The sequence below is a fragment of the Electrona antarctica genome, assembly GCF_951216825.1.
Source record: "Electrona antarctica genome assembly, chromosome: 10".
In the NCBI taxonomy this organism is placed as follows: domain Eukaryota; kingdom Metazoa; phylum Chordata; class Actinopteri; order Myctophiformes; family Myctophidae; genus Electrona; species Electrona antarctica.
In genome coordinates, this window is record NC_136791.1 from 6,836,220 (window position 1) to 6,854,660 (window position 18,441).

At 49.0% G+C, this 18,441-nt stretch overlaps 1 protein-coding gene across 1 annotated transcript in view; it reads right to left on the reverse strand.

The window, feature by feature from the left end:
* Positions 1-18,441, reverse strand: part of LOC306931517 (inactive tyrosine-protein kinase 7-like) — a gene marked incomplete at its 5' end in the record, with an annotated part of 90,982 nt that overhangs the window by 60,243 nt on the left and 12,298 nt on the right. The window contains 3 exon segments of the mRNA XM_079512918.1: positions 12,241-12,456; positions 12,459-12,542; positions 17,580-18,023. Coding sequence (XP_079369044.1) covers positions 12,241-12,456; positions 12,459-12,542; positions 17,580-18,023 — 744 coding nt within the window.

Sequence of the window (18,441 nt, forward strand, 5' to 3'; positions counted from 1 at the left end):
TCAGATATCATGCTCTCTTGACTGACAGGGGCAGGCCGGCTCAGAGACACCCAGGTCTCCTTTGTGAGCGAGGCTACAGTGTATACATATGATATTACATACAGCATGCTGTATGTAATATGTATACATGTAGCCTCGCACCACAGCAGAAATTCTCCTTGAGTGCTAAGTTAACCCATTAAAACGTGGTGCGTACGTTGGTTAGACGTACTAAGAGTCCGACAGGCACACCACCATCGCTCCCGACATGCGTCGACAGTTACAACTAACCCGTGGCCAGGTTACAACTAACCCGTGGCCAGGTTAAAACTAACCCGTGGCAGGTTACAACTAACCCGTGGCCAGGTTACAACTAGCCCGTGGCAGGTTACAACTAACCCGTGGCCAGGTTACAACTAACCCGTGGCCAGGTTACAACTAACCCGTGGCCAGGTTAAAACTAACCCGTGGCAGGTTACAACTAGCCCGTGGCCAGGTTACAACTAACCCGTGGCCAGGTTACAACTAACCCGTGGCCAGGTTACAACTAACCCGTGGCCAGGTTACAACTAACCCGTGGCCAGGTTACAACTAACCCGTGGCCAGGTTAAAACTAACCCGTGGCCAGGTTAAAACTAACCCGTGGCCAGGTTACAACTAGCCCGTGGCCAGGTTACAACTAACCCGTGGCCAGGTTACAACTAGCCCGTGGCCAGGTTACAACTAACCCGTGGCCAGGTTACAACTAACCCGTGGCCAGGTTACAACTAACCCGTGGCCAGGTTACAACTAACCCGTGGCCAGGTTACAACTAGCCCGTGGCCAGGTTACAACTAGCCCGTGGCCAGGTTACAACTAACCCGTGGCCAGGTTACAACTAACCCGTGGCCAGGTTACAACTAACCCGTGGCCAGGTTACAACTAACCCGTGGCCAGGTTACAACTAGCCCGTGGCCAGGTTACAACTAACCCGTGGCCAGGTTACAACTAGCCCGTGGCCAGGTTACAACTAACCCGTGGCCAGGTTACAACTAACCCGTGGCCAGGTTACAACTAACCCGTGGCCAGGTTACAACTAACCCGTGGCAGGTTAAAACTAACCCATGGCTCCCGGCATGTGTGGCAGGTTAAAACTAACCCATGGCTCCCGGCATGTGTGGCAGGTTAAAACTAACCTGTGGCTCCCGACATGCGTGGCAGGTTAAAACTAACCCATGGCTCCCGGCATGTGTGGCAGGTTAAAACTAACCCGTGGCTCCCGGCATGTGTGGCAGGTTAAAACTAACCTGTGGCTCCCGACATGCGTGGCAGGTTAAAACTAACCCGTGGCTCCCTGTGAGGTTAGGTTTAGGTGTTGGACTAATTAATGACTGTAGGACAGTTAAGATGTTTGAGCTGGCTATTAAAAAATAGCAGAAATACAAGCAGGTCACTTCGTGCTGCTCTGCAAGCTTGTATATCTTCTGTTCTGGGGGTCCCTGGGGGTGCCCGTGGTGGGACTGACATTCCTATTTTTCTATTACAGGCAAAGGTTATTCTTTTTTGTTTTTTTTATAGTCTACATTTTACAAAAATAGCAGATCTACAAGCTCACATCACAACCCATTGTGAGCTTGTATATCAATCATTCTCGCTGCGTGACACCATTGTATAAACTAAGTATGAAATAGGATGGATCCGGAAGGGCTGAGAGAAAGGGATGTCTGTGAGAGAAAGTGTGTGTGTGTGTGTGTGTGTGTGTGTGTGTGTGTGTGTGTGTGTGTGTGTGTGTGTGTGTGTGTGTGTGTGTGTGTGTGTGTGTGTGTGTGTGTGTGTGTGTGTGTGTGTCTGTCTGCCCCATGCAGCAGGAGAGAGCATTGTTTGCACAGACTGGCTGACGTACAGATGGGAGTCTAGGTCACTAAGCACTTAAACCCTATATACTCCATTGACCGGAGTACCCCAGGGGTCTATGCTAGGCACCCCCCTCCCTTCACCAAATCTCTGCCTACGTTTCGCTGAACCCTTGGGTTCATGTGGTGAGGGCCGTCTAAGGGCGGATGCATTTTGGATGCCCAGCAGCCCAACCCAGGAAATGGATGCTCTTTACATTGCAAGAGGTGACCTATATGCAGTGGTGTGAAGTAACTAAGTACATTTACTTAAGTACTGTACTTAAGTACACTTTTGAGGTATTTGTACTTTATTTTACGACGATTACTTGTAACAGAGTATTTCTACACTGCAGTATTGATACTTTTACTCAAGTAAAACCACCAGTGTCTATATATGAGCCTTTGTATCGACGGAGGCAGCTCGGGGGAAACGCCAGGCGCTCTCAATGCTAGACTAACGGAGGCAGCTCGGGGGAAACGGAGGCAGCTCGGGGGAAACGCCAGGCGCTCACAATGCTAGACTAACGGAGGCAGCTCGGGGGAAACGCCAGGCGCTCACAATGCTAGACTAACGGAGGCAGCTCGGGGGAAACGCCAGGCGCTCACAATGCTAGACTAACGGAGGCAGCTCAGGGGAAACGCCAGGCGCTCACAATGCCAGACTAACGGAGGCAGCTCGGGGGAAACGCCAGGCGCTCACAATGCTAGACTAACGGAGGCAGCTCGGGGGAAACGCCAGGCGCTCACAATGCTAGACTAACGGAGGCAGCTCAGGGGGAAACGCCAGGCGCTCACAATGCTAGACTAACGGAGGCAGCTCGGGGGAAACGCCAGGCGCTCACAATGCTAGACTAACGGAGGCAGCTCGGGGGGAAACGCCAGGCGCTCACAATGCTAGACTAACGGAGGCAGCTCGGGGGAAACGCCAGGCGCTCACAATGCTAGACTAACGGAGGCAGCTCGGGGGAAACGCCAGGCGCTCACAATGCTAGACTAACGGAGGCAGCTCAGGGGGAAACGCCAGGCGCTCACAATGCTAGACTAACGGAGGCAGCTCGGGGGAAACGGAGGCAGCTCGGGGGAAACGGAGGCAGCTCGGGGGAAACGCCAGGCGCTCACAATGCTAGACTAACGGAGGCAGCTCGGGGGAAACGCCAGGCGCTCACAATACTAGACTAACGGCAGCTCATTAAAATGTGATACCGTGTTGGTGTGGGTTGTTGTCTTTCTTTTTGCAAAATGTGTCAGGGGTTGCGCAGAATAGAATATTGAATATGAATGAATGCGCGCAGATCTCTCCATCTGTGTCTCTCTATTTACTTTCTCTCTCTCTGTGTGTGTGTGCGCGCGTGCGCATGCGGTGCGTGCGTGTGCGTGTGTGTGTGCGTGCGTGCGTGCGCGTGTCACGAAGCCTGCCTGCCAGCATCTCGTTAACTGAGGGAGCAGAGACGGCGTGTTCGACAGCAGGACGTGCTGCTCTTACTCTGGGCGACCCACCGAGTGACCAGGCTAGGACAATAGAATGGGGGGGGGGGGGGTAGAGGGGGCTTGTGTGACTAAAACCTCCATTAGGAAACATAAGGGGATAATTACTCAAAATGACTATTCTCAACCGGCTGGGATTTAGACCACCCCTCCCATTGAGAGCAGCAGATTAACTCTCTCTCTCCCTCGTAACAGCCCAGCTGCACCCGGCTAAAACCGCTCCACAAAAGAGGTGGTGGACTTTCTGATTGGAGTCGGGTGGGGGGTTGGACTACGGCCTGTCTAGTAGTACAGTACAAAGTACAGTAACCCCCCCCCCGTCCCCCCCTCCCTCCACTACACACGCAAAGTAGCACACACATGACCGCACGCACATTCAAAATTAATGCCAGGGGGGTGGAGGTTGCCAAAGGGCGTGTGCGGCTTTATCGGCCGTTAAACGCGTGTTGGGGAAATACGACTATACATCTGTCACAACAACACGCCGCCCGGATCGGAGGCGCGCGGTGATGCTGAGATGGGGGGGGGGGGGGGGGAGAACTGACTCGCAAAATATGACGGGAAGAGACAAATTGTGTGGGATCCACGCGGACAGATGTTGCTTATAGTAAAGGGCATTTTATCAGGTATTTGACCAATCTGGAACTAAATCGTTACCAAGAAATTTCTTCACCAATGTGTTTCTAAAGGTGTCTAATAACATGTACTAAAAGTTTGAAATTCAACTCCCGTGGGAAATTGAGTTATTAGCATAATATGTGACCATACCCTTAACATCCTATATTAAGGCAAAAAAGTTCTTTAAGTAGCATGTGACATATGAAAACTAGGGTGATTTCATGATTCTGAATCCATTCCAAGCATTAGTTTTGCACAAAAAACACTCCTTGGGCTAAATTAGGCCATATCCAGTTGACCAAATGTGCTGACCTCATCACGTTTGTGTGGCCGTTTTCCTCCCAAGGAGTGTTTTTTGTGCAAAACTAATGCTTGGAATGGATTCAGAATCATGAAATCACCCTAGTTTAATATGTCACATGCTACTTAAAGAATGATGAAATTTGGACTTTTTTGCCTTATATAGGATGTTAAGGGTATGGTCACATATTATGCTAATAACTCAATTTTCCCACGGGAGTTGAATTTCAAACTTTTAGTACATGTTATTAGACACCTTTAGAAACACATTGGTGAAGAAATTTCTTGGTAACGATTTAGTTCCCAGATTTTCATAGATTTCTCTTACTATTAGAGAGAGGAGTGATAATGGATGATTTACGGCACCCGGCCATAATCATACCGTTAGATTAGCGTATATGTTTGCGTACGGTACGGTATGCGTGTGTGTGTGTGTGTGTGTGTGCTGCAGCATTGCTGTAAATGCTTTTATGGCGCGATAATGGCATAATAGCTTCTTGCTACAAAAGCTGACGTTAAGTGGTTTTCCTATCCGAGGTCAGACTGAAGGAGCCGTGCTCCCTGAACATGTTCCATGAACTGTTCTGTTATCCCACTGATACGCAGCTATTGTTAGGACGTTAGTAGCCTGAGCCTCATGTGTGCACAGACATGCACGTAGGTTTCAGCCAGCTGTATTTATATGACCCCATTATAAAACCTGAGAGCAGTTTTTACCAATGTCTTCTAAATCATGTTTCTAGGTCAGTGGTGCTCAAACCTTTTCATGTCAAGGACCCCCCCAAGGATCTGAATTTGTGTTTTTTGAGTGGTGTAAACCACTCCTACAACTGGCTTCGTTAGTTTACGTGTCTGTCTGTCTGTGCTCAAAAAATTAGCACGGTTGCTATGGTCACCCAGTTCACACGGGTGTGATTTCATTACGTCAGACATTACGTCAAACCACAGCTGATCAGTCTATATAAGACCTTACACCACTCAGTTCACACGGGTGTGATTTCATTACGTCAGACATTACGTCAGACCACAGCTGATCAGTCTATATAAGACCTTACACCACTCAGTTCACACGGGTGTGATTTTTTAAAGATATATACAGCTTCTGTCCCCACACGTCTCATATTTGCCATCGACAATGAAAGGATAAATTAGGTCATAATATGTGCCTCAAATATGACGTAAATCTGTGGCAACACAAACATTAAATGCCATTGACAATGAAGGGTAAAATGTATGTCATATGTAGACGAGCAAATCAGCTAAACAAAACACATAAATTCAGTTGTTCATGAGATGATGTATAATGATAAGAGCGCCCCTCACTTCACACGGGTGTGATTTTTTAGAGCAAATCTATTTTTTTTTTGCGCCGACGAAAATGAAAGCCTGGGTATCGAGGCTACACATCTAATGATAAGGATGCACGGTCAAGGACTAGTACAATGCCACAGCCAATCAGCCTTGATTCATTGTTAACCCATTTTGGGCGGGAAGTCGGGAACCCCTTTTGGTGTTAGCATTATGTTATGCTTTAGCTATTGAAAAATAGCAGATCTACAAGCCCATAGCGCGCCACCGAGTGGCGCGCTACGAGCTTGTAGGTCTGCTATTTTTGAAAAATCGAAGAACGACTGACATAGAAACATAGCTTTTTCAGAAAACTGTCAGGATGTAGAAGACATTTATAGAATCTGATCTCAGGTCAAAATGGGTTAATGAAACATTAGTAACCAGAAAGCATTTCAACCCCATGTTTGACCCATCACGTCTCACTTCCTGTCTGTTAGCCTAGACCGCAAGCTCATAAACACACACACACACACACACACACACACACACACACACACACACACACACACACACACACACACACACACACACACACACACACACACACACACACACACACACACACACACACACACACACACACACACACACACACACACACACACACACACACACACACACACACACACACACATCCTTGGGTATGCTGCTAATGGCCTATTGGCTGTTCTATTAATTTGCTGTCACTGAATGACTTTCAGCAAGAACACCAAGATTCCCTGGTGTTTAACACGATCTTCCATCCAATAAAAAAAACACGCGCGCGCGCACACGCACGCACACACACACACACACGCACGCACACACATACAAACGCACGCACACACATACACACACACACACACACACAACCCTTGTTCTGGATGGGAATCTTAATGACCTGGCAGTGAATGCAGTTTGTTCTCCGTCGTGATGGCAACTCATCAAAACTGGTTTATCTCGTTCATTACGTTGGTTGGGTTTTATTGATGCATTCAATCTTTTTTTCTGAAAATATTGTTGTTCCAGCAGCAACCCCACAGAAGCAAAGATAGGAGTTAAAATTAAACGTTCGCTATGAAAGAAGAATTATATATTCAAAGATTTTCGCACGTTTTCACAATTTTGTCCCTGTTTTCCGAGCACGGAAATAGCATGTTGTCACCACCAAGTGTCACTGTTGCGCAGCCTAACATACAGACACAGAGGCCAGGGAGGAGAGCTTGTACAGTACAGTACAGTACAGTACAGTACAGTACAGTACAGTACAGTACAGTACAGTACAGTACAGTACAGTACAGGCTCGGTCTGACTGGCTCGCACTTTCAACACCACCAGTCCAAGGCTAGGAGTCAACCCTTAGTGGGCAGAGATTACAGACCCTGCGTTGAACTTCAGCCCTTTCTCTGCTCATCTTGGCTTTGTGCGCGTGTGTGTGTGTGTGTGTGTGTGTGTGTGTGTGTGTGTGTGTGTGTGTGTGTGTGTGTGTGTGTGTGCGTGTCCCTCCTGCTCTCCTTTTGGTTTAGTACCAGGAGCTCCGGACACGGTCTGTTCTTGTAATCAGCCCTTAAAACAAGTCCAAACTGTCAGCACAGGGGGTAGAAAAGAACATCCCAGTCAGACACAGGTCGAGATGGTGAAGGGGTGTGTGTGTGTGTGTGTGTGTGTGTGTGTGTGTGTGTGTGTGTGTGTGTGTGTGTGTGTGTGTGTGTGTGTGTGTGTGTGTGTGTGTGAGAGAGAGAAAGGGGAGGTACATGGTCAGGGATAAAGACCTTCCAGGTTTGCTAGTCAGCCACGAGCAATATGGCACAAACAAACCCCCACTTTGTTTCTAGAGACACAAAGCAAAACAAATCACAAGTGTTCATTTAATGCTGAGTGATTAAGTTGAGGCATAACTTGGGGGGGGGGGGGGGGCTATGCCTTAACCCATTTTGCATTTTGACGTGAAATCAGATTCTAAAAATGTCTTCTACATCCTGACAGTTTTCTGAAAAAGCTATGTTTCTATGTCAGTCGTTCTTCGATTTTTCAAAAATAGCAGACCTACAAGCTCGTAGCGCGCCACTCGGTGGCGCGCTATGAGCTTGTAGATCTGCTATTTTTCAATAGCTAAAGCATAACATAACGCTAACACCAAAAGGGGTTCCCGCCCAAAATGGGTTAATGGCAAGGAATAAATCAAAATGAAATCTCAAGACTGAAAATGTAATGTGTAGTTTTAGGCCAACCAGCTGAAGAAATCAAAGATTTGAGCTTTGCTTTTATGACATTTCGGAGACCATTCATGTCTCTGGAAGATGCTTCTAAACTAGTTGGATCACATCAAATACTCTTTCATCTTAAACACCAACACGTCAGGGGTCACCAACACGTCCGTACACGGACAAACGTGTCCGTGGCAAGACTCGTCCTTGTCCGTGTGACTCCGTGGCAATCGTTTGATTTTGAGAAAGAAATTGTGAAAAATATATAGGCCTATATTTATTTCATTATAATAAAAATATGTCTTCTCAAAAATCTAATATTTCCTGAATGTGTATGAATTAATAATAAGTGCCGAGAAATTACATATCAGTCATTTATTGCCTGCGCCAACATCAAAGCACCTGTTTGATGTTGGCCCCATAACTGCATGGAGGAAGTGCAGAGAATGAAATCTGTCTTAACTCATCCATCGCCACTAGGGGGCGCCAAAAGGCCCTGACCGCCACCATATATCTTTTATTTTATTTTATATATATATATATATTTTTTTTTTTACCATGTTATAAAACACGAAAAACACGTCCTTGGCGCTCCAGGACATCATGAAAAAGAAGTTAAATAAGTCCTTGGCGATGGGTGAGTTAATCTTGGTGAGCGATCGGTGAATTTAGTAATGATGCACGTTTTCTGCCATTACATTTCAAATGGATATGAAAACTAGAGGACGAATTATAGCTGACCCCAAGTTAACTATTGGGTGAGTACAAGCAAGCGTTACAACAACTTTGAATGCAGTCGCAATAACGCATGGCGTCAAACACACAGTCGAGGGCCATCGCGATGCTCTGTTTTAATGAAACAGGTGGGTTCCCCAACTTCCCCTGGTCTGACTCTGTATCAGTTCTAAGTCAGCTCAGCTGCTAGGCGCCCCTCCGTAGGAGAGCATGGCCGTGTTCAGCTGCTAGGAGCCCCTCCGTAGGAGAGCATGGCCGTGTTCATTGCCTGATGTAGGTTTGTTGTACATTAGTCTCTGGAGTCGAGACAGACTGTCGACTGTTTCTCCTTTATTCGCTGATGGCTTCTGCAGATTGGCTGTACAATGTAGCAGCACATAGTAATATGCAGTATTGTTGTCGACTATGGAAATCAGCGCAACTGCTTGCTATGAGAGAGAGAGAGGGAGAGGGGGAGAGAGAGAGTGAGAGTGTGAGAGAGAGAGAGAGAGAGAGAGAGAATTTGGGGTGGGTCTCCAGATGACAGTAAAGTGACAACTTAAGAACGTTTAATACCCAATTGTCCTAACTTGTCAAACATCATTGGCCAAATTGTCAAATAATGTAAGAAAGCAGCAAAACTTGTGAAAACAGCTGATCTACAAGCGCATGTTATTTACTTTATAACGTTGACCATGTGCATGTGGTTCTTAACCCATTTTGGGCGGGAACCCCTTTTGGTGTTAGCATTATGTTATGCTTTAGCTATTGAAAAATAGCAGATCTACAAGCTCATAGCGCGCCACTGCTATTTTGAAACGAGTGACATAGAAACATAGCTTTTTCAGAAAACTGTCAGGATGTAGAAGACATTTTTAGAATCTGATCTCAGGTCAAAATGGGTTAAAACAAATAGACAGTATAATAGTTGGTCAAATATGGTATTAGCTGCCTTCCCCATCCTCTGCTTATGGTTTCTGCTAATATTATTGGTTTTGTACTGTATGTCCGTGGCAACAATCTAATTTTGAGAAAATGTCCACAGTCCACCACAGGATGGCATGGTGGTGGTGACCCCTGAAAATAACTAATGACCGAAAAGTAGCCGATCTACACTCTCACAACATGTCACGCTGCGACCTGTTGTGAGCTTGAAGATCGGATATCTTTGGCACGTAGCCATGCTTTCACAGAAGACACGCTGGCTTCTATATGGAATCCAAATGAAATCGTGTCGTGGCGACTGAGAACTTTAATCCATGCATAACGTGTTGGGGGAAAGTGGGGTGGGTGTGGTCAAGGCGTTGGGGGAAGAGGGGGGGGGGGGGGGGTCTAGCTAACCCATGGTAAATACGATGTCAGAGCGAAATAGGGTCAGTGTTAATCTAGAACCTAAATAATTACATGGCTGGAAGGGGAATTTCAGACTACTCGGTAATTTCCACACAAAAGCCCTTTTTTGAGGTGAAGGAGGAGAGTGTTACACAAACGGAGAAAAGAAGAACGATACAACACACACACACACACACACACACACACACACACACACACACACACACACACACACACACACACACACACACACACACACACACACACACACACACACACACACACACACACACACACACACACACACACACACACACACACACACACACAGATCCAGTTTCTTCTTTACAGGCGACGGAGGAAGAGGAAGCCACGAAGAGCGAGCGTACCCAACAAGACACACAAACATTCCTCCATGCTCGCAACGACACTCTATACCGCCACTTTTGTTTTGTCCCCTCTTTCCGTCCAGAAACCGGATCGTCGGCACCATTGTTTTCGCAAAGTTCTGAAAGCCCCCAGGAGGGGCCAGCAATTATAACTATAGAATCCCATAAGGGCAGAGTTAGTACACATTCACAATGTTCTTGGCCGAGGAGGACAGTAGGGAGAGGGGTGGGGTAGGGGCGGCGGGGGGCACAGTAGGGACTAGGGAGAGGGGTGGGGTAGGGGCGGCGGGGGCACAGTAGGGAGAGGGGTGGGGTAGGGGCGGCGGGGGGCACAGTAGGGACTAGGGAGAGGGGTGGGGTAGGGGCGGCGGGGGCACAGTAGGGAGAGGGGTGGGGTAGGGGCGGCGGGGGGGGCACAGTAGGGAGAGGGGTGGGGTAGGGGCGGCGGGGGGCACAGTAGGGACTAGGGAGAGGGGTGGGGTAGGGGCGGCGGGGGCACAGTAGGGAGAGGGGTGGGGTAGGGGCGGCGGGGGCACAGTAGGGAGAGGGGTGGGGTAGGGGCGGCGGGGGCACAGTAGGGAGAGGGGTGGGGTAGGGGCGGCGGGGGCACAGTAGGGAGAGGGGTGGGGTAGGGGCGGCGGGGGCACAGTAGGGAGAGGGGTGGGGTAGGGGCGGCGGGGGGCACAGTAGGGACTAGGGAGAGGGGTGGGGTAGGGGCGGCGGGGGGCACAGTAGGGACTAGGGAGAGGGGTGGGGTAGGGGCGGCGGGGGCACAGTAGGGAGAGGGGTGGGGTAGGGGCGGCGGGGGCACAGTAGGGAGAGGGGTGGGGTAGGGGCGGCGGGGGGCACAGTAGGGACTAGGGAGAGGGGTGGGGTAGGGGCGGCGGGGGCACAGTAGGGAGAGGGGTGGGGTAGGGGTGGCGGGGGCACAGTAGGGAGAGGGGTGGGGTAGGGGCGGCGGGGGCACAGTAGGGAGAGGGGTGGGGTAGGGGTGGCGGGGGCACAGTAGGGAGAGGGGTGGGGTAGGGGCGGCGGGGGGCACAGTGGGGAGAGGGGTGGGGTAGGGGCGGCGGGGGGCACAGTGGGGAGAGGGGTGGGGTAGGGGCGGCGGGGGCACAGTGGGGAGAGGGGTGGGGTAGGGGCGGCGGGGGGCACAGTGGGGAGAGGGGTGGGGTAGGGGCGGCGGGGGGCACAGTAGGGAGAGGGGTGGGGTAGGGGCGGCGGGGGGCACAGTGGGGAGAGGGGTGGGGTAGGGGCGGCGGGGGGCACAGTGGGGAGAGGGGTGGGGTAGGGGCGGCGGGGGGCACAGTGGGGAGAGGGGTGGGGTAGGGGCGGCGGGGGGCACAGTGGGGAGAGGGGTGGGGTAGGGGCGGCGGGGGCACAGTAGGGAGAGGGGTGGGGTAGGGGCGGCGGGGGGCACAGTAGGGACTAGGGAGAGGGGTGGGGTAGGGGCGGCGGGGGGCACAGTGGGGACTAGGGAGAGGGGTGGGGTAGGGGCGGCGGGGGCACAGTAGGGAGAGGGGTGGGGTAGGGGCGGCGGGGGCACAGTGGGGAGAGGGGTGGGGTAGGGGCGGCGGGGGCCAGCAACTCAAACTATGACGAAAAATGTTGGCCGACTACCTATTTTTCCGCTGACGAGAACTACATGAAAACGAAATAAAAACTAAACCGTGGCGACTATGACTATATACAGTACACTGACAATTTCGTCAACAAGATAAAAACAAAACGAAAATGTGCTATTTTCAGCATGCAACCAAGTGTCAAATCTGCCATTACAACGCCATCAAGGCCTGCAAAAATGTATTGCAAAAACCAACTGTAGATTTAGACTAAAACTATACTAAATCCTAATTAACACTGTATTTCAGATGACATATGACATATGACAAAAACTAAGTGACGTTTTATTCCCAAGACTACGACGAATCTAAATTTGCTGGTGAAAATCAATCAACATGTGTGTGTGGGGGGGGGGGGGGGCTTGGGGGGGAGAAGAAAGGCGACACTCACACTTGATGTTGAAGGACGCGTTGGTGGAGCGGAGCTCCTCCCCCGCGGCGATGTCGCGGGCCACGCACTCAAAGTTTCCGGCGTCCATCTTGCGGTCGACGGCCGTGAACTTGAGGTTGCTGCCCTCCTGGAAGCGGCGCTCCGTGTTCTCCAGCGCCTGGCCGTTGTGCAGCCAGCCGTACTGGATGTCGGCGGGGTCGCTGACCTCGCAGCGAGCATGGCGCTGCGCCCGTGCAATGCATCCTGGGACTTGGGCTCTTTGGTGAACTGGATGGGGGCGGAGCCGGCTCGGACGGACAGAACTGAAAAGAGAGAGAGAGAGAGAGGACCATTATTTATTGGGCGATTCTCTGAGCCACGGACCACCGTTTGATGACATTTAGCCTTTACACCCTCAAGAGTTAAAGATCTATAAGGGTCCATTTGGTTACCAACTCTCCATCATTTAGCTGGGGGACCACCTGGAACACCTCGAGGACCACTGGTGGTCCCCGGACCACTGTTGAAAACCACTGGATTAGAATAAGGCTACTGTGGGCGAATGTACAGAATAAGGCTCAGTGGCCTTGTGGTTAGAGTGTCCGCCCTGAGACTGGGAGGTCGGGGGTTCAATCCCTGGCCGGGTCATACCAAAGACTCTAAAAAAAAAATGGGACCCAGACCCAATAAGGCTACTGTTTGCATTTTACTGTGTTTTCCATTCATAGAGTTTCTTGGACTCATTTGAGCTTTAAGGCGTCATTGGTTAATTGCAAATCATTATCATCGTAAAATAAAAAAATATCGGACGTAACACGTAGACCGTGTAACGTGACTTAATAGCCTCGGTGATTTGTGTCTTCTGAAAAAGGAGTCGAAAGTATAGGTTGTTTACGACAGACACAATGTACGTGTGCTCGTATAAACACAGGAGCGCGCCAACACTAAAACATGCCTGCCTGAGACAGGATGTAGCAACACTAGTACAGCCTCAGACACACTTAAATCTTTATTTCCACTGGCTATTTTCACCGTCTGGGGGCCACAGCGGTGAGAGAAATAATTTCTGCTCTATTTAGCCACATCTCACTAGACGGGATGGGAGCTGGATTTACACCCATTCTGGTGACAGACAATATAAAGTCTAGACCATGCATGGGCAAGCAACTGGCGGCCCGGGGGCCACATGCGGCCCCCAACATCACTGAATGCGGCCACAGGTTAACCCATTTAGGCCTGACCTCAAAATTAAATAAAAACGTTCGCTCTGAAAGAATGTATGTTCAAAGATTTGTGCCGCATTTTTACGATTTTTCAAAGATAGCAGACCTACAAGCTCGTAGTGCGCCACTCGGTGGCGCACTATGAGCTTGTAGATCTGCTATTTTTCAATAGCTAAAGTATAACATAATGCTTAGTTAAAACACCAAAACGGGTTCCCGCCCAAAATGGGTTAATATCCGAACATTGATATATTTTTGATTTCAGCTAATTACAAGTATAAAAAATGTTATTGTCTCCAAATGTATTTGTATGCATTTGAAATTAAAGTTAAATACATTTTGAATTCCGGACTTTTACTTTGTAACAGAGTGTAGTTCTACATTGCAGTATTGATACTTTTTACTTTAGCAGAATGAGTACTGTTCCACCAGTGGTCTTCATCACTTAACCCATTTTGGGCGGGAACCCCTTTTGGTGTTAGCATTATGTTGTGCTTTAGCTATTGAAAAATAGCAGATCTACAAGCTCATAGCGCGCCACCGAGTGGCGCGCTACGAGCTTGTAGGTCTGCTATTTTTGAAAAATCGAAGAACGACATAGAAACATAGCTTTTTCATTAAACTGTCAGGATGTAGAAGACATTTTTAGAATCTGATCTCAGGTCAAAATAGGCTAGAGTCATAGATTCAGTAAGCTATATGACTGAGGAAGGGCTGAGCGTTTGAACTGTGCAGCTGCACTCTGCCTCTCCTGTGTTGGTGGAACAAATGCCACCACCACCAACGCAGCAATAACGCAGTGTGACAGCAGGCCATGCCTTCCACTGGCCTGCATCAGCATCACACAATGTTATCATACCTCATGTCAAGGCTTATGTTATCACAGGCAAAGGTTCACTGATAGAGGCAACCTTAAGCAAACCACCTGTCCGTGTGTGTGTGTGTGTGTGTGTGTGTGTGTGTGTGTGTGTGTGTGTGTGTGTGTGTGCCCGAGTGTGTGTGCCCGCGTGTGTGTGCCCGCGCGTGTGTGTGTGTGTGTGTGTGTGTGTGTGTGTGTGTGTGTGTGTGTGTGTGTGTGTGTGTGTGCTGTGGGTTCCTTGCGGCTTCTCTTCCTTAGCCCATAGAGAACTGAGACCAGATTCTACAAAATGTCTTCTAAACTAAATCATGACAGTTTTCTGAAAAAAGCGAATAACGTTTCTGTACCAGTGGTTCTCAAAATTTCATGTCAAGGACCCAAACAATTATATGTAATTGGTCACCAACGTCCCCCCCCCCCCCCCCTGTAAATATGTTGTTCATGGGACACCCCCAGAAGCAAACATTTGAGTTAAAAACACTCGCTGTGAAAGGAATATATTCAAAGATGTGTGCACGTTTTGTTCACAATTTTTTCAAAAAATAGCTACAAGCTCGTAGATATGAGCTTGTAAGATGTGCTATTTTTCCAACAGCTAAAGTTTCAAATAATGGTTAAAGTGGTTAAAAAAAGAAAAAGGTGACACAAATGCGTCCTCAGGTCTAAATGAGTTAGGCCTGAAGCCAAGTAAAATGGGAGATCTTTCAATAAGGTGAAATCAAACTGCCTCCTTCAGATAGAGCCGAGGAGGTACCGCCTCCTCTCTCTCCTCTCCCTCCTCTCCCTCCTCTCTCTCCCTGTCCATCTCTCCATCAGACCAGCCTTTGTCTGGTGCCCACAGGTGGCTATAGCTGGCCGGCACGGGGTGCATACTACTTAGTTTAGACTAGTCATTGGTTAGACATGGGTTAAGGTTAGGTTTAGGTGTGCTGCCCTGTGGGAGGTTAGGTTTGGGGTGAGGGTTTGAGATGGGTTGTAGTTGTAGGACTAATGACTGGTCTAAACTAAGTACTGCACCCGGTCGAGACTACTGTATTTAAAAAGTACTCACACGTTTTACTTAAGTAAAAGGTTTGGTGTACGGGGGAAAAAGAGCAGACCAAATATAAAGTTTTCCAGGCATTGAGGGTTTAACACTAGCATGGTCATTGAGAGGTCATTGTGACCGTTTTTTAAAGATTTTGAAGTTAATTATCTTTGCCCATGAAGCTTTCAGAAAATGTTCTAACTATGAATTTAAGCACATGCTACTTGTGTCTGATTTTACTTCAGTCATGCTAGTGTTACTGTTAAGTGGTTAAGATCGGCATCGGCCCGACCGTGAGAAAAACAATGGGTGATGGGGATTCCCCGGAGGGCCCTATTATTATTACTGCACCAAATCAGTTCGGCCCAAAATAGCCGATCTACAAGCTTGTATAGATCGCTTCGCCCCCAGAAGAGGGCCGCTAGTGTTGGTGTGGTTAATGTGCCTCGACTGCCTCCCCGTGATCCTATACCGTTGGCAGACAGACTGCCTCCCCGTGATCCTATACCGTTGGCAGACAGACTGCCTCCCCGTGATCCTATACCGTTGGCAGACAGACTGCCTCCCCGTGATCCTATACCGTTGGCAGACAGACTGCCTCCCCGTGATCCTATACCGTTGGCAGACAGACTGCCTCCCCGTGATCCTATACCGTTGGCAGACAGGCAGCATAGCTCCATGTAAGGACGTGCCAAGAGAGCACATGACCCGGTGTGCCAACAAACATGATGCTGTACCTCTACTGTAGAGAGAACTTATCAGCCTGGGTAGAGAGATAGACACGGAAGAGCAGTGTGTGTGTGTGTGTGTGTGTGTGTGTGTGTGTGTGTGTGTGTGCGTGTAGGTTCAGATTAGTACAGAGTGGGATTGGCTCCTGGGAGAAGTCCCAACAGAGACAGAGCAAAAAAAAGATAAGGCTCTCACATACCACAGAGTGACAGACGGAGAGACAGAGAGAGTGTGTGTGTGTGTGTGTGTGTGTGTGTGTGTGTGTGTGTGTGTGTGTGTGTGTGTGTGTGTGTGTGTGTGTGTGTGTGTGTGTGTGAAGGGGGGGGGGGGTTGTACAGGGAATGTGAGGCAAAGTCTATCATGTCTGTGGAACTCTGCCAACTTTACTGTAGTGTTCAAACACAGAAGGCACCGTGTGACCTACATAACCTAAATACACCCAGCCCTGAACCTAAATACACCCAGCCCTGCCTGTTCCTACCACTCGTATAAACAGACGCACACACACACACACACACACACACACACACACACAATGCTATAAGAGTGTGCATAGCTTTACACACAATGTACAGATGAGCCAAAAAGCAGCCAGTTACCACACAGACACAGTAAGGTAAACACATGGTCACATTGTTGGCAGCACGTTCTGTAAACATGTGTGTCATCTGTCCAATCTGTCCATGTCCAACGGAATCAATGCTCTTGGTTTTGAGACTCATTCTCTTCAATGAGTCACAAAGACAAAGAGGGAAGGGAAGGGAATGTGAACGTGACATTTCAAAGAGATAAGAAGGCCAAAAGTTATCTAAACTCCCACGCAGCAAGGGCCCTTCAAGGTTATCTAAACTCCCACGCAGCAAGGGCCCTTCAAGGTTATCTAAACTCCCACGCAGCAAGGGCCCTTCAAAGGAGTTATCTAAACTCCCACGCAGCAAGGGCCCTTCAAAGGAGTTATCTAAACTCCCACGCAGCAAGGGCCCTTCAAAGTTATCTAAACTCCCACGCAGCAAGGGCCCTTCAAAGTTATCTAAACTCCCACGCAGCAAGGGCCCTTCAAAGTTATCTAAACTCCCACGCAGCAAGGGCCCTTCAAAGTTATCTAAACTCCCACGCAGCAAGGGCCCTTCAAAGTTATCTAAACTCCCAAGCAGCAAGGGCCCTTCAAAGGTTATCTAAACTCCCACGCAGCAAGGGCCCTTCAAAGTTATCTAAACTCCCACGCAGCAAGGGCCCTTCAAAGTTATCTAAACTCCCACGCAGCAAGGGCCCTTCAAAGGAGTTATCTAAACTCCCACGCAGCAAGGGCCCTTCAAAGGAGTTATCTAAACTCCCACGCAGCAAGGGCCCTTCAAAGTTATCTAAACTCCCACGCAGCAAGGGCCCTTCAAAGGAGTTATCTAAACTCCCACGCAGCAAGGGCCCTTCAAAGTTATCTAAACTCCCACGCAGCAAGGGCCCTTCAAAGTTATCTAAACTCCCACGCAGCAAGGGCCCTTCAAAAGGTTATCTAAACTCCCACGCAGCAAGGGCCCTTCAGAGTTATCTAAACTCCCACGCAGCAAGGGCCCTTCAAAGTTATCTAAACTCCCACGCAGCAAGGGCCCTTCAAAGTTATCTAAACTCCCACGCAGCAAGGGCCCTTCAAAGTTATCTAAACTCCCACGCAGCAAGGGCCCTTCAAAGTTATCTAAACTCCCACGCAGCAAGGGCCCTTCAAAGTTATCTAAACTCCCACGCAGCAAGGGCCCTTCAAAGTTATCTAAACTCCCACGCAGCAAGGGCCCTTCAAAGTTATCTAAACTCCCACGCAGCAAGGGCCCTTCAAAGTTATCTAAACTCCCGCGCAGCAAGGGCCCTTCAAAGTTATCTAAACTCCCGCGCAGCAAGGGCCCTTCAAAGTTATCTAAACTCCCACGCAGCAAGGGCCCTTCAAAGTTATCTAAACTCCCGCACAGCAAGGGCCCTTCAAAGGAGAGAGAGAGGGGACAGACAGACAGACAGACAGACAGACAGACAGACAGACAGACAGACAGACAGACAGACAGACAGACAGACAGACGAGTTAAGGTGGTATTCTAGTGCCAACAACATTCTGTGAATCTGTGTATGGAGTGAGAATTATTCCAAAGGAACAACAACAATGGAAATGACACCTCAGAGTCACCGCCACAATAAAAAAAGAACAATGGTGAAATCCCGGCTCAACCATAAACTTTTATACTTCATAGCTTTTAGTTATAGCCCCCAAACCAAGGTGCATTGTTGTACGGTTGGTTGCCTGGAAACAACAACGGCGTAAAAAAAACACACAAACTTAGCAAACAAACAATTCCTTGTGTGGGAAAGAATGCAATCTTTCTCAACAACAACCACTTGAAACC